This window comes from Podarcis vaucheri (genome assembly GCF_965113315.1).
Source record: "Podarcis vaucheri genome assembly, chromosome: 8".
NCBI classification, from domain to species: domain Eukaryota; kingdom Metazoa; phylum Chordata; class Lepidosauria; order Squamata; family Lacertidae; genus Podarcis; species Podarcis vaucheri.
Genome location: NC_138766.1, coordinates 91,619,437 through 91,632,716, shown reverse-complemented (window position 1 = coordinate 91,632,716; position 13,280 = coordinate 91,619,437). Strand labels below are relative to the sequence as shown.

The following is a 13,280-nucleotide window of genomic DNA, read 5'->3' as shown; positions in this document are numbered from 1 at the left end:
GCAGTCTCAAAAAACTTTAGCTATCTGGCTGACAATCTATGTGACGTCATCTTGGGTTGCTACCTGGAATTTAGGGTTAAATTTAAGGCTGGAATTCATTTCAGTGATCCCATTGGCATTTCCATATTTCCATTTCTGCCGAGACCATGTAACACCGGTCTTGAGAGACCTACACTGGCTCCCAGTACGTTTCCGAGCACAATTCACAGTGTTGGTGCTGAGCTTGAAAGCCCTAAATGGCCTCGGTCCAGTATACCTGAAGGAGCGTCTCCACCCCCATCGTTTTGCCTGGACACTGAGGTCTAGCGCCGAGGGCCTTCTGGCGGTTCCCTCATTGTAAGAAGCAAAGCTACAGGGAACCAGGCAGAGGGCCTTCTCAGTAGTGGCGCCTGCCCTGTGGAAACCCTCTCACCAGATGTCAAAGAGAAAAATAACTACTAAACGTTTAGAAGACATCTGCAGGCAGCCCTGTTTAGGGAAGCTTTTAATATTTAATAGGGTATTGTATTTTAGTGTTTTGTTGGAAGCCACCCAGAGTGGCTGGGGAAACCCAGCCAGATGAGCGGAGTATAAATAATAAATTATTATTATTATTATTATTATTATTATTATTATTATTATTATTATTGGCATTCTTTCCCTGGCCAAACATGTTTGCATGTGCGTTATTATTTTAAAACTGCGTCTTAATAAAGCCCTGGGAAGGCATACATGGCCTGTGGCTAAGCATGAAACCTCCTTGTTACCTTTTGCTGTTTCAAGGTAAAGGTAAAGGGACCCCTGACCATTAGGTCCAGTTGTGGCTGACTCCGGGGTTGCGGCGCTCATCTCACTATACTGGCTAAGGGAGCCGGCGTACAGCTTCTGGATCATGTGGCTAGCAGGACTAAGCCGCTTCTGGCGAACCAGAGCTGCGCACGGAAACATCGTTTACCTTCCCGCTGGAGCAGTACCTATTTATCTACTTGCACTTTGACGTGCTTTCGAACTGCTAGGTTGGCAGGAGCAGAGACTGAGCAACGGGAGCTCACCCCGTTGTGGGGATTCGAACCACCAACCTTCTGATTGGCAAGTCCTAGGCTCTGTGGTTTAACCCACAGCACCAGCCACGTCCCCCATTGCTGTTTCAAACAGCCCCCCAAACTGAGCCAGATTCCTTCTGAACATCCGTGTCACTTTGCAACAGATGGCATCCAACAGGCCACGCTGCGTCCTATTAAAAAAACCGGCATCTATAGCCAAGAAAAACAGACTACCATGTGGCAAAAGGTTCACATCCCTGGTTAAGAAAAAAATAAAGGAGAAGGCCACACAAGTGCAACAAGCACAGCGGGAATTTCCAGCAAAAAACCCAGTGAGCAATCAGATGCGTCTCCCTCTGATGGCACCGCCCTAAATAAGCATCATATAATGTCAGAACTGCCAGCTGTTCCTTTCCAGCTGGTTAAGACCTTGCCAGGATGAAGACTTTCACTGCCGTACTCTTGGTGGTTGCAGCCCTCTGCCTGGAGCAAGGTGAGCTTCACTGGGGTTAAGCCATGGAGAGGTGGGGAGATTTTGAAAAGGGCCCTGGGAAACATCTTTGAATAGTTATAGGCATGGAGTGCACCCTTTGTTGTTGAGGTGCTGCACTGGAGAAAAAGTATGCCCACTGCTGAAAACAGGTTTTCAGCTCTTTGCAGGTAGGGAAGAAACTGACTATGTTTGCATTTTAAGAGAAGCCACTCATTTGCACTTCTAGGATCAATGCGTGGACCAAAGCACAGATTATCCACTGCAATTTGCACTTCACTGATTTTTGCAGGTGCAGTTCCCCAGCCACTGAGTGTCAGCATTCGTGTGCATCAAAATGCACATATTTGTGAAAATAACATGCAAAAATGCTTCATACTGGGGGAATTGATTGCAAAACTGTGCACACTGTGTACAAAAGTGTGTTTATTTTTTATTTTGTTTGTTTGTTTTTGTTTTATTTATTTCAAAACCAAACATCAGATTCAAAATCCATATACATTTTCTAACATAAGCCTATTACATAGATTACCTAAATTGAAATATATCTAATTGCTCTAGGCTTCCCTTTGCTGTATGTACCGGTAAATACAACACAATTAACAAATTATATTATAAATGATATTATAGGTTCCCATATACTGGGGCAAAAAGTGTGTTTATTGGAATAAATTAGCACTAAAATGCCGATGGATTTTCATGAGAATCATTCTCAATATTGCTATTTTGCAAATAGCTGCAGAAATGTGGAAAGCTGAATTTAAGAATGCAAAGATCAGATTTGATAGGCTTGTCCATCCTTAAGTGCAAGTGTTCTGGTTGGGAGCTGCTGGCTGAAACTTAACACCTCTAACTGAAGATGAAGCAATCCACCGGATTTTTCGCTCTATAAGACACACCAGACCACAAGACACACCTAGTTTTTGGAGGAGGAAAACAAGAAAAAAAATATTCTGGATCTCAGAAGCCAGAAGAGCAAGAGGGATCGCTGCACAGCGAAAGCAGCAATCCCTCTTGCTGTACTGGCTTCTGTGATAGCTGCGCAGCCTGCATTCACTCCATAAGACACACACACATTTCCCCTTACCTTTTAGGAGGGAAAAAGTGAGTCTTATAGAGCGAAAAATACGGTACCTAAATCTGTTGACATACCCTGTTACACAGGCTCTTAAAGCACCTGCCTTTTAGTGAATGGGGGTGGTCCATGTTCAACCTCGTCCAGCTTTTTCAATTCCCAGGTAGGCAGCCCTGCTATCTAAGCGTCTTTCACTGGACTTGGGGCTTTTAACTTGCTAAGTAAAAGGTAAAGGTACCCCTGCCCGTACGGGCCAGTCATGTCCGACTCTGGGGTTGCGTGCTCATCTCGCTTAAGAGGCCGGGAGCCAGCGCTGTCCGAAGACACTTCCGGGTCACGTGGCCAGCGTGACAAAGCTGCTCTGGCGAGCCGGCACCAGCGCAGCACACGGAAACGCCGTTTACCTTCCCGCTATAAAGCGGTACCTATTTATCTACTTGCACTTTGACGTGCTTTCGAACTGCTAGGTGGGCAGGAGCTGGGACTGAACGATGGGAGCTCACCCCGCCGCGGGGATTCGAACCGCCGACCATACGATCGGCAAGTCCTAGGCTCTGTGGTTTAACCCACAGCGCCACCCGCGTCCCTTTAACTTGCTAGCTATTGGCTATTTATTGCCACTGAGTTACAGATAGGTAGCCGTGTTGGTCTGCCATAGTCAAAATTAAAAAATTCCTTCCAGTAGCACCTTAAAGACCAACTAAGTTAGTTCTTGGTATGAGCTTTCGTGTGCATGCACACTTCTTCAGATACCCAGATATTGCCACTGAGGTTATTCTGCGGCTAGCTCAGACTTGACACAGGTAAGAGGACAGAGGGCTCTTTGCAACAACCAGTAGCAGCCGCAATTTCCTTATAGAGCGCAAAGGAATATAATCACTTGCCAAATAAGCAAATAAAATCCCCAAACAACAGTTTGAAATGTCGTGGCTTAAAACTCAGGGAGCATCTTCACGGTCCTTATTTTAACGACGGTCTCCAGACATTTTGCTTGGCGCGGAAAGATGCTGTGCTTTGCACATTTCTAAATGGAGGAGTGCTTGGAAGGTTTTCTTGCAACCTGGGCTATGTAGATTAAAGTTCTACAGGTAAAGGGTGTGGCTTGGAGACAGAGCACTTGCTTTGCATGCAGATGATCCCTAATCCAATCCAATTCAATCCCTGGTGTCTCCAGGTAAGGCTGGGAGAAATCTAGAAGGGTCACTGTCAGTCAATGCAATGCTGAGCTAAGATGAACCAGATGGTTCAACTCAGCCTAAGGCAAATTCCTCAGTTCTTCTTAATTGAGGTTCCCACTCCGTGCCCAGATCTTAATTTCCTTTCCCTTGATAAGAGAAAGCTTGGAAAACCTGCTCAGCCTGAGGCTCGAGCTGTTGTGTTCTTTCACACCTTCTGGGTTGTTTGTGAAGGTGTGTCAGATGTTGAGTTTGCAGGTCTGTGGCTGTCAATGTATGGCTACAAATGGCAGGAATCATGTCTGAAATCCTTTGGGTCTAACTAAAGCCCAGTAGTGGTGATTCCCAACAGAACATTCTTCTAAGTATGCTATGCTTCTAAATATTCTAAAACAGGGGTCAGCAACCTTTTTCAGCCGTGGGCTGGGTCCACTGTCCCTCAGACCATGTGGTGGGCCGGACTATATTTTGAAAAATAATATGAATGAATTCCTATGCCCCACAAATAACCAAGAGATGCATTTTAAATAGAAAGACACATTCTACTCATGTAAAAACACGCCGATTCCCGGACCGTCTGCGGGCTGGATTGAGAAGGCGATTGGACCGCATCCGGCCCCTGGGCCTTAGGTTGGCTACACCTGTTCTAAAACAATACAGTAATGCATCAAACATTAAAAGCTTCCCTACCTGCCTTCAGATGTCTTCTAAAAGTCTAGTAGTTGTTGTTCTCTTTAACATTTGTTGGGAGGGCGTTCCACAGGGCGGGTGCCACCACCGAAAAGGCCCTCTGCCTGGTTCCCTGTAACTTGGCTTCTCGCAGGGAGGGAACCGCCAGTAGGCCATCGGCGCTGGACCTTAGTGTCTGGGCGGAACGATGGGGGTGGAGACACTCCTTCAGGTATCCTGGTCCGAGGCTGTTTAGGGCTTTAAAGGTCAGACCAACACTTTGAATTGTGCTCAGAAATGTACTGGGAGCCAGGGTAGGTTTTTCAAGACTGGTGTTATATGGTCTCGGCGGCCGCAAGGCAAGAGGTTCATAGCTGAACGGAAGCTAAAAAGAGGTACCTGCTGTTGGCACACCCTTCCCACGAAGCGTTTACAGACAAGGTGGGGCGATCTCACCCATCAGACTCTGTCACCCTCTGTTGCGATCACACATTCACACTCTTGTCTGGTGGGTGGATCTCATCCTACCTACGAAGGCGCTGCCTGGCTCTCAGCGACAAGACTATGTCCTGCCTCATCGCCTTCCCCTCTGACTCCACTTCCTCCCATCCAACTCCTCCCTCTGGCTGGGCAAAGTGTTCTGACCTCCTCGATTTGGCTCTGCACTCCACTGGAAGGTCCAAAAAGAGATCTAGAAGATCAGCTTCTCCCTCTCTGACATCTAGGGTCACAAAGGGGGAACACCTCTCCCTCATCTCTGGGTACCAGCCTTCCAGCCCTGCAGTCCTTGCTCCTCTTTCTTCTCCTCCTCTAACAGCAAGGGGTGATGGAAGTTTTAGTCTGGCAACATCTGGAGAGCCAAAGGTTCCCCAGACCTGCTGCAGAGCTTTTCTTCAGTTTAGAAGAAGGATGCTTAAGGTAGGGACAATGCCGAGGTGTCTGAAAATATACATGAGTTCGGGTCATAGTTGGAGAAGAGCGCTTCTGCCTCTCTTGATACCAGAATCCAGGATCAAGTGGCCAAGCATGATGGGAACTGTGGTCCAGCAATATCTGGAGGGCTGCAGATGTTCTACATCCATTTAGACAGCCTTCATCAACCTGGAGTCTTAGGGTTTTTTGTGTGTTGATTTTATTGAGAACTACCATTATACACCTGTATTAAATGGAAACCGAAGAATGGATGCTTTTGAATTCTGGTGCTGGAGGAGACAATTGAGAGTCCCATGGACTGCAAGAAGATCAAACCTCTCCATTCTGAAGGAAATCAGCCCTGAGTGCTCACTGGAAGGACAGATCGTGAAGCTGAGGCTGCAATACTTTGGCCACCTCATGAGAAGAGAAGACTCCCTGGAAAAGATGTTGGGAAAGATGGAGGGCACAAGGAGAAGGGACAACAGAGGACAAGATGGTGGGACAGTGTTCTCGAAGCTACCAGCATGAGTCTGACCAAACTGCGGGAGGCAGTGGAAGACAGGAGTGCCTGGCGTGCTCTGGTCCAGGGGGTCACAAAGAGTCAGACACGACTAAACAACACACAACCCATAATTGTGGACCCAATCCTTTGGACTACTCTGCCAACAGACTCCTTTGGCTTTCATTTTTAAGCACCTACTGAGAACCACTTCATTCTGTCTGGCTTATGCAGGCACCTAAGAATGCATCTTTGCACAACAGTTCCCCGATTTCTGGTTTCAGTTTTTTAATAATGGTTTCTTATTATACTATTTCATGAGTTTGACCAAACTGCAGGAGGCAGTGGAAGACAGGAGTGCCTGGCATGCTCTGGTCCATGGGGTCACGAAGAGTCGGACACGACTAAACAACAACAACAACAAACCATTCAGTATTCCATTAAAACTTGTTCACACTGTTGACTAAACAACAACAAAATGGAAACACAAATTACCCAGCAATACTCCAGAGCAGACAGAAGGACTACAACTCCCATCAGGACTTTCTGGTAGGAGCTGATGGGAATTGTAGTCCAAAACATCCTGAGGGGGCCAGACTGGTGGCACAGCTGGCTCTGGAAGGCCCTGCAAAAGTTGTACTGAGGGTAGGATCAAAGGGTTGCCTGCATGGCACAGCATGTCGAAATATGAAGCAATGCTTGTGGAAGGTCTGGTTGTTCTTGTATCTCAGCGTCTCTTCGTGAGAGTGAAGTTTATGGACTGGTCTCGTGGCTTGGAGCGAGTCAGCTCCACCATTAAACCTCACCCTGCCCTCTCCCTTCCCATAACTCAGGCACCCCGAAGCTCAGGGGCCCCATTGTTTTGAAGTTCTTTCCCATCAAAGAGGCACCTCACGCCCACTGGCATCACAAGAGCACCCAGTATCACCCTAATAATCTCCGACTTGCCAAACACCCAACTTTAAAAAGGAGGGTGGCACCCAAAACAGACCAAGCGCCTCACAGGTAAACAACTTTAGGGAACAGAAGGGATGGCTCAGCCAAGCGCTTGATGGCGAAAAAATAGGGAGAGTTGTTTCACAGAGGGGAAAATTGATGAGTGGTAGAACCAGGGCAAACCAGGAAAAGGCCTCTCCTTCCTCCCAATTTGTAATTGCATCTATGTAAATCGTTGCCACAAAGCATTCTGTGGCATCAGCAGAAGTATAATGCCTAGAATCAAGCAGTAAAGGTAAAGGGACCCCTGACCATTAGGTCCAGTCGTGGCCGACTCTAGGGTTGTGGTGCTCATCTCACTTTACTGGCCAAGGGAGCCGGCGTACAGCTTCCGCGTCATGTGGCCAGCATGACTAAGCCGCTTCTGGCGAACCAGAGCAGTGCACAGAAACGCCGTTTACCTTCCCGCCAGAGCGGTACCTATTTATCTACTTGCACTTTGACGTGCTTTCGAACTGCTAGCTTGGCAGGAGCTGGGACCGAGCAATGGGAACTCACCCCATCGCGGGGATTCAAACCGCCGACCTTCTGATCTGCAAGTCCTAGGCTCTGTGGTTTTACCCACAGCGCCACCTCTGTCCCTTAGAATGAAGCAGTACTACTGCTCTATTCTGCCTTGGTCAAACCACACCTGGAATACTAGGTCCAGTTCTGGGCACCACAATTTAGCAAGGATGCTGAAAAGAGGGAACTTGTGTAGAGGAGGGTGACCCAGAAGATCAAGTGTCTGGAAAAGATGCTTTATGAGGGAGCTGGGGAGCCTGAGAGGAGATAAGATAGCCATCTTCCAATATCTCAAGGGCTGTCCCATGGAAGAGGGAGCAAGCTTGTTTCCTCCTGCTCTGGAGGGTAGGACTTGAACCCATGGCTTCAAGTTACAAGGAAGGAGATTCAGACTAAACATCAGGAAGAATTCACTGATAGTAAGTGGAATAGACTCCCTCAGGAGGTTGCTGACTCTCCTTCCTTGGCGCTTTTAAAGCAGAGGTTGAATGGTCGTCTGCCATGGATGCTTTACCTGAGATTCCTGCATCAGAAAGGGTTGGACTAGATGACTCATGGTGTCCCTTCAAACCCTACAGTTCTATGATTCTATGAAAGTGTGGATTTAAAAGGAACTTAGAGAAATTCATGGCCAGGGGGAGAGTTCTATCAATGGCTATTAGCCATGTGGCTAAACAGAGCCTTCAGAGATGGACAGCATATCTCTAAACCTGGGATCATTCAAAATAAAAAAATTCCTTCCAGTAGCACCTTAAAGACCAACTAAGTTAGTTCTTGGTATGAGCTTTCGTGTGCATGCACACTTCTTCAGAAGTATCTGAAGTATCTGTGTATCTGAAGAAGTGTGCATGCACACGAAAGCTCATACCAAGAACTAACTTAGTTGGTCTTTAAGGTGCTACTGGAAGGAATTTTTTTATTTTGACTATGGCAGACCAACACGGCTACCTATCTGTAACTGGAACCTGGGATTATTATTAGACTACAACTCCCATCATCCCTGGCCACGACTGATGGGACTTGGAGCAACATCTCAAGGACTACAGATTCTCCTATTCAAAGGGTGGCTGGGAACGGCCACTTAGATTTCCCAAAATGCCCCTCAGCAAGCTGGCAATGGGAGCATTGTTTGGTATTAAAATGGCAGCTGAACCCAGCCCTGTGAGCCCCCGACAAGGAAATATTTTTAATAAAGGGAGTCCCAGGACAGGTGCCAGTAGAGTGGTCTGCCACTGTCTTGTGGTCCTGGCAGTGACCCAGGGGTCCGCAGTGCTGATGCCAGCCCTGGTGCCCCCCTCACACATCCAGAGAATGTTCATTAGAAATCCTGTAGCTATAGCAACCTAATACCCCCAACTTCCCCGCCTCTTTTTTTGCAGTTTCGTCCTTGCACTGTTACACGTGTGACAAAGCGAAATCCCACGAGGAATGCACCAAGAACAGGTGTTCGGATATGAACAGATATTGCGTGTCATTGGCCCACACAGGTCCTGGTAAGTTTCATGATCTGTTTGCAGGAAGGCAGAGAGAAAAAGGAGCTGTACCTGGCTGGCTGGAATTGAAGATTTAACAATAACAATAACAATAACAATAATATTTTTTATTTATATCCCGCCCTCCCCGGCCGAAGCCGGGCTCAGGGTGGCTAACAACAACAAAATAGTAAAACATTCTAAAATCATTCCATTGTAAAATTAATTCAACTCAAAATGATGGCAACCATTAGTTCTGTGAAGATTGCCAAAGGAGGGGGTCAGGCTGTGCCTTGGCCAAAGGCCTGGTGGAACAGCTCTGTCTTGCAGGTCCTGTGGAAAGATGTCAAGTTCTGTAGGGCCCTAGTCTCTTGTGACAGAGCGTTCCACCAGATCGGGGCCACGACCAAAAAAGCCCTGGCTCTGGTTGAGGCCAGCCTAACCTCCCTGTGGCCCGGGATCTCCAAGATTTTTTTATTTGAAGACCATAAGGTCCTCTGTGGGACATACCAGGAGAGGCGGTCCCGTAGGTACGAGGGTCCTAGGCTGTATAGGGCTTTAAAGGTTAAAACCAGCACCTTAAACCTGATCCTGTAGTGCAGCTGGTATAGTGGTATAGTATATTGATCAATTAAACTGTCAGTTTTGCATAGTGAGAAAGACAACGTTGACTTTTTAATGACCCTTTAGTCTTATTTGTCTGCGGGAAGATCGGATGGGATGGGCTATTCCAGGAGATTTCGTTTTGGTTCTAGACAACGCTGGTCATTTAATGAGCATTCACACTGATTTGTTTGCATTGAAGCACGTGCTACCAAGCACATTCCAGAACATTCTATGCATCACATTAAAGCAAAAATCCCAGTATTTGGGAAAGGGAAACCTCCCAATCGTTTACGATTGCTCACCCTGAATTTGCTGGCAGGTAACTGAATCCCACCTGAACATAGTAGTGTTGTGGAAGTGCACATGGATAGGATTTTTAAAAAATATATCTCCTTTATTGAAAGATAAAAAGTACATAATCATAAGTGCACAGAGTAAGATAAGACACAAAAGAAGGAGGAGGAAAAAAAGAAATAGCACCCATGTAGAAAATAAAACAGAACGGGAGGTGGGGACCTGTATACATTACCAAAAAAATGCTATTGTCGTTAACTAGACCTAAACCTATTACGGTATTTATAAAAATGAATTCCAAATTAAATTTGCCCATGGCAAGTCTAGGTTTGTATGCACCTTGTTCGTGTGTAGCGAGTTTGTACATATCTTCAATCCAATCGTGGAAGCCTCATTTTTATTTTTCCAGTTCATCGAAACCTGTCTTTGTGCCGTAGTAAGGCCACGGGTGACGCTGTGGGTTAAAGCACAGAGCCTAGGGCTTGCCGATCAGAAGGTCGGCGGTGCGAATCCTCGTGACGGAGTGAGCTCCCGTTGCTCAGTCCCTGCTCCTGCCAACCTAGCAGTTCGAAAGCATGTCAAAGTGCAAGTAGATAAAAAGGTACCACTCTGGCGGGAAGGTAAACGGCGTTTCCATGCGCTGCTCTGGTTTGCCAGAAGCGGCTTAGTCCTGCTGGCCACATGACCAGGAAGCTGTACGCCGGCTCCCTCGGCCAATAAAGCGAGATGAGCGCCGCAACCCCAGAGTCGGTCACGACTGGACCTAATGGTCAGTGGTCCCTTTACCTTTTTTAAGGCCACGGGGAGTCCGTTCATAGTGTTTATTTTTTAGATAATGATTCAAAAGGATAATTTCCTCTGCAAATTTAAGATTATTCTGTAGTGTTTTTTGTCTCTATTAACTTTTGCCAAAAATTTATCAATATGGGACATTGTACAAGCATATGTTTTAGAGAAGCATTATTCCTGCGACATCTCCAGCAGCTAGATGTCTTAGAGAACCCTTCTTTCATATAAAAGCATACTGGATTCCAGAAAATTCTAAATATTATTTTGTGTTATATGAGTCTTAATTTGAGGTACAGAGTACCCTTGTTATAGAACGTAACAGTTTCCCAATTCTTTATCCCATTCCTCTTTTATTTTTTTATTTTAATTTTAATTTTTTAAAGGTATATCTTTATTGATTTAAAGTAAATACATTTATGGGAAGACAGACAGACAGACAAACAAACAAACATACAATCAAACAATCAATCAATCAAACAAACAAATAGAAAAGTCAAAGAAACAACAAAATTAATATAAGTAACATCATTTATATCCATTCCTCTTTTAATAACTGCGTATCAAACTGGTTTGCTACTAATAAACATTTATATAAGACAAAAGTGGGGTTTTTAATAATAATAATAATAACAACAACAACAACAACAACAACAACAATTTATTTGTAGCCCGCCCATCTGGCTGCGTTTCCCCAGACACTCTGGGTGGTTTTATTGCTACATAAGAAAGTGTGGGTGAATAGGATTGTGCTGTTTTAAGTCGGTGAAATTCATCTCCAAACAGGGTTGACTATTGCGACTGAACCCCACAGCAATTTCTCATTCTCCCTCCCTTAAATCCTCTTGTTTTGTAGGCAGTGAGTTTTCCGTCAGCAAGTGGTGTGCAGACGTCTGCCCAAGCAACTTTGAGATCAAGGGCGGCCAAACGGGCATCGAGACCAATTGCTGCGTTTCCGATTACTGCAACAGCGGTGCTTCCAGCAGCGTGAAAACCAGCTATGCTCTCATGATCATGGCGATACTCGCCAGCTTTGCCTGTATCTTCCGGACGGGGCTGTGATGGGGGTGGGGGTGGTAGAGATCGCCAAATGTCTTTTTGGAAGCACTAATCCCCACGTCTTTTTTTTTTACAAGGCCTGATTCTGGCTTCGCTGAGAGCTATGCTACAAACACGATACGGGATGCTATTGCCTTTTTTTTGTACTTGATGGAGGCGGGGGGGGCGCCATTTTCTGTAATGCTCGCCGATGCGAAAAAATAAAAACCTCTCTGCCTGCCACTAAGGTTTACAACAAAGGGGGGAACCTTTTTATGGGGGGGCATTCAAAAATACGACCTCCCCTACTGCATTTTGAAGTGGCCCAAAATTCAACCACCCTGTTTCTGTATAATGGGTTGAGTGACTCTTTGCGACTTCTTGGTCTTTGTGTCCAAAGTCTGTTTGGGGGGCTTAATCCGGCCCGCCGGTTGGTTTAATCCGGCCCCTGTTGCAGTTTATTTCCAGGGGTAAAATGCTAAAAAAAAATATCTTCGGCCCTCACGGCCCTTTACTTCATCAAATCTGGCCCTCTGAAAAAAGTTTGGACCCCACTGCTGCCTTAGAAAAAACTGATTCTCTGTTTCTGACCTTCTCCTCATTTTCTTCTGAATCTGTGTGTAGACTCAGGTTCCCATGGCCTGTTTTTTTCTCAACACGACACAAATATTCACACACACACACACCACACACACACACCACACCCACCCACACACACACACACACACCCTCTTCTTTTCACATTGCCTTGCAGGGGTACCAACTTGAATAAAATATGGGGGTGCAGGTAAGCCCCACCCTGCACAGTCGACCACAAGACACAGCACATTCACACCATTTGAATGGCAATGCCCATCAACCGGGAGGGGGGGAGGCAGTCCCCTCTAATATTTTTTGGGTGGAGCCAAAGGGACGAGACGCTTATAGGTCCTATGTTGCTTTGCAGTGGACTTATTACGCTGGCAGCATGTTCCTTTGCCTTACTAATGTCTTCCCTCCTCACTGGGAGGGAGAAATTTGTTCAGTTTGCATTTGGATACAAAATTCCTTCATCTGCGCCTTCCCAAACCACAAACACATGAACCGAAAACGGGACTGTCCTTCAAAATGGGCACATCTTGAAATGTCGCAACGCTGCACAGGCTGCGAGAAAACGGTGCAAACAAAGGCAGGGGCGTACAAAGTGGGGGGCGGAGGGGGCGGTCTGCCTCGGGTGCCACTCTGGGGGGGGGCTGACTGTTAGGAGCTCGGCCTACACTCAAGTAGGACCCTGGCAGAGACACATGCCCGACTGGCATGTTCCCTCCCTCCTGGTAGATCGTTCGGGAGCTTCACAAGCTTTCTTCAGCCCGAACATCACAGCGACCGATGCCAACCGACACACTTAGGGATCCGCAGAGTTTGCGCGTCATGCGTAACTGACCTCAGCAACTCAGCATTTTGGCTAATCAACTTTATTTACATATAAACACACATGGAGCGCTGCAAGATGGCTCCCTCTCTCTCTAGCATCAGACAGCAAAGAGAAAAAGAACAAAGGACAACAGTCCCACTTCACGGAACACAGCAACACAAACATCCTGTATCCATCACTTCCCACTCTGTGGAGTCAAAACATACACCGTCATGTGATAGACAACAATCCCACGACTGCAATCATGGAGCGGGAATTCTAACAGTGACAAGATGGCCTCTGCCTTCCCCTAGCTGTAGAGCGGCCGAGGGCGTGTGCAATCAGT

At 46.5% G+C, this 13,280-nt stretch overlaps 1 protein-coding gene across 1 annotated transcript; it reads left to right on the top strand.

Moving 5' to 3' along the window:
• Positions 1 to 1,355: 1,355 nt before the first annotated feature.
• LOC309539610 (lymphocyte antigen 6E-like) lies at positions 1,356 to 11,784 on the top strand. The gene is made up of 3 exons (XM_082236006.1): positions 1,356 to 1,515; positions 8,725 to 8,838; positions 11,360 to 11,784. The coding sequence occupies exons 1-3, from the start codon at positions 1,461 to 1,463 to the stop codon at positions 11,563 to 11,565; spliced, it is 375 nt and encodes a 124-aa protein (XP_082092132.1). The 5' UTR covers positions 1,356 to 1,460; the 3' UTR covers positions 11,566 to 11,784.
• The last annotated feature ends 1,496 nt before the right edge of the window (positions 11,785 to 13,280 follow it).

Coding starts and splice junctions, on each gene's coding strand:
- LOC309539610 (XM_082236006.1), top strand. CDS start 1,461: ATGAAGACTTTCACTGCCGTACTCTTGGTGGTTGCAGCCCTCTGCCTG. Junction 1,516..8,724: donor AGCCCTCTGCCTGGAGCAAG/GTGAGCTTCACT, acceptor CTTTTTTTGCAG/TTTCGTCCTTGCACTGTTAC. Junction 8,839..11,359: donor ATTGGCCCACACAGGTCCTG/GTAAGTTTCATG, acceptor CTTGTTTTGTAG/GCAGTGAGTTTTCCGTCAGC.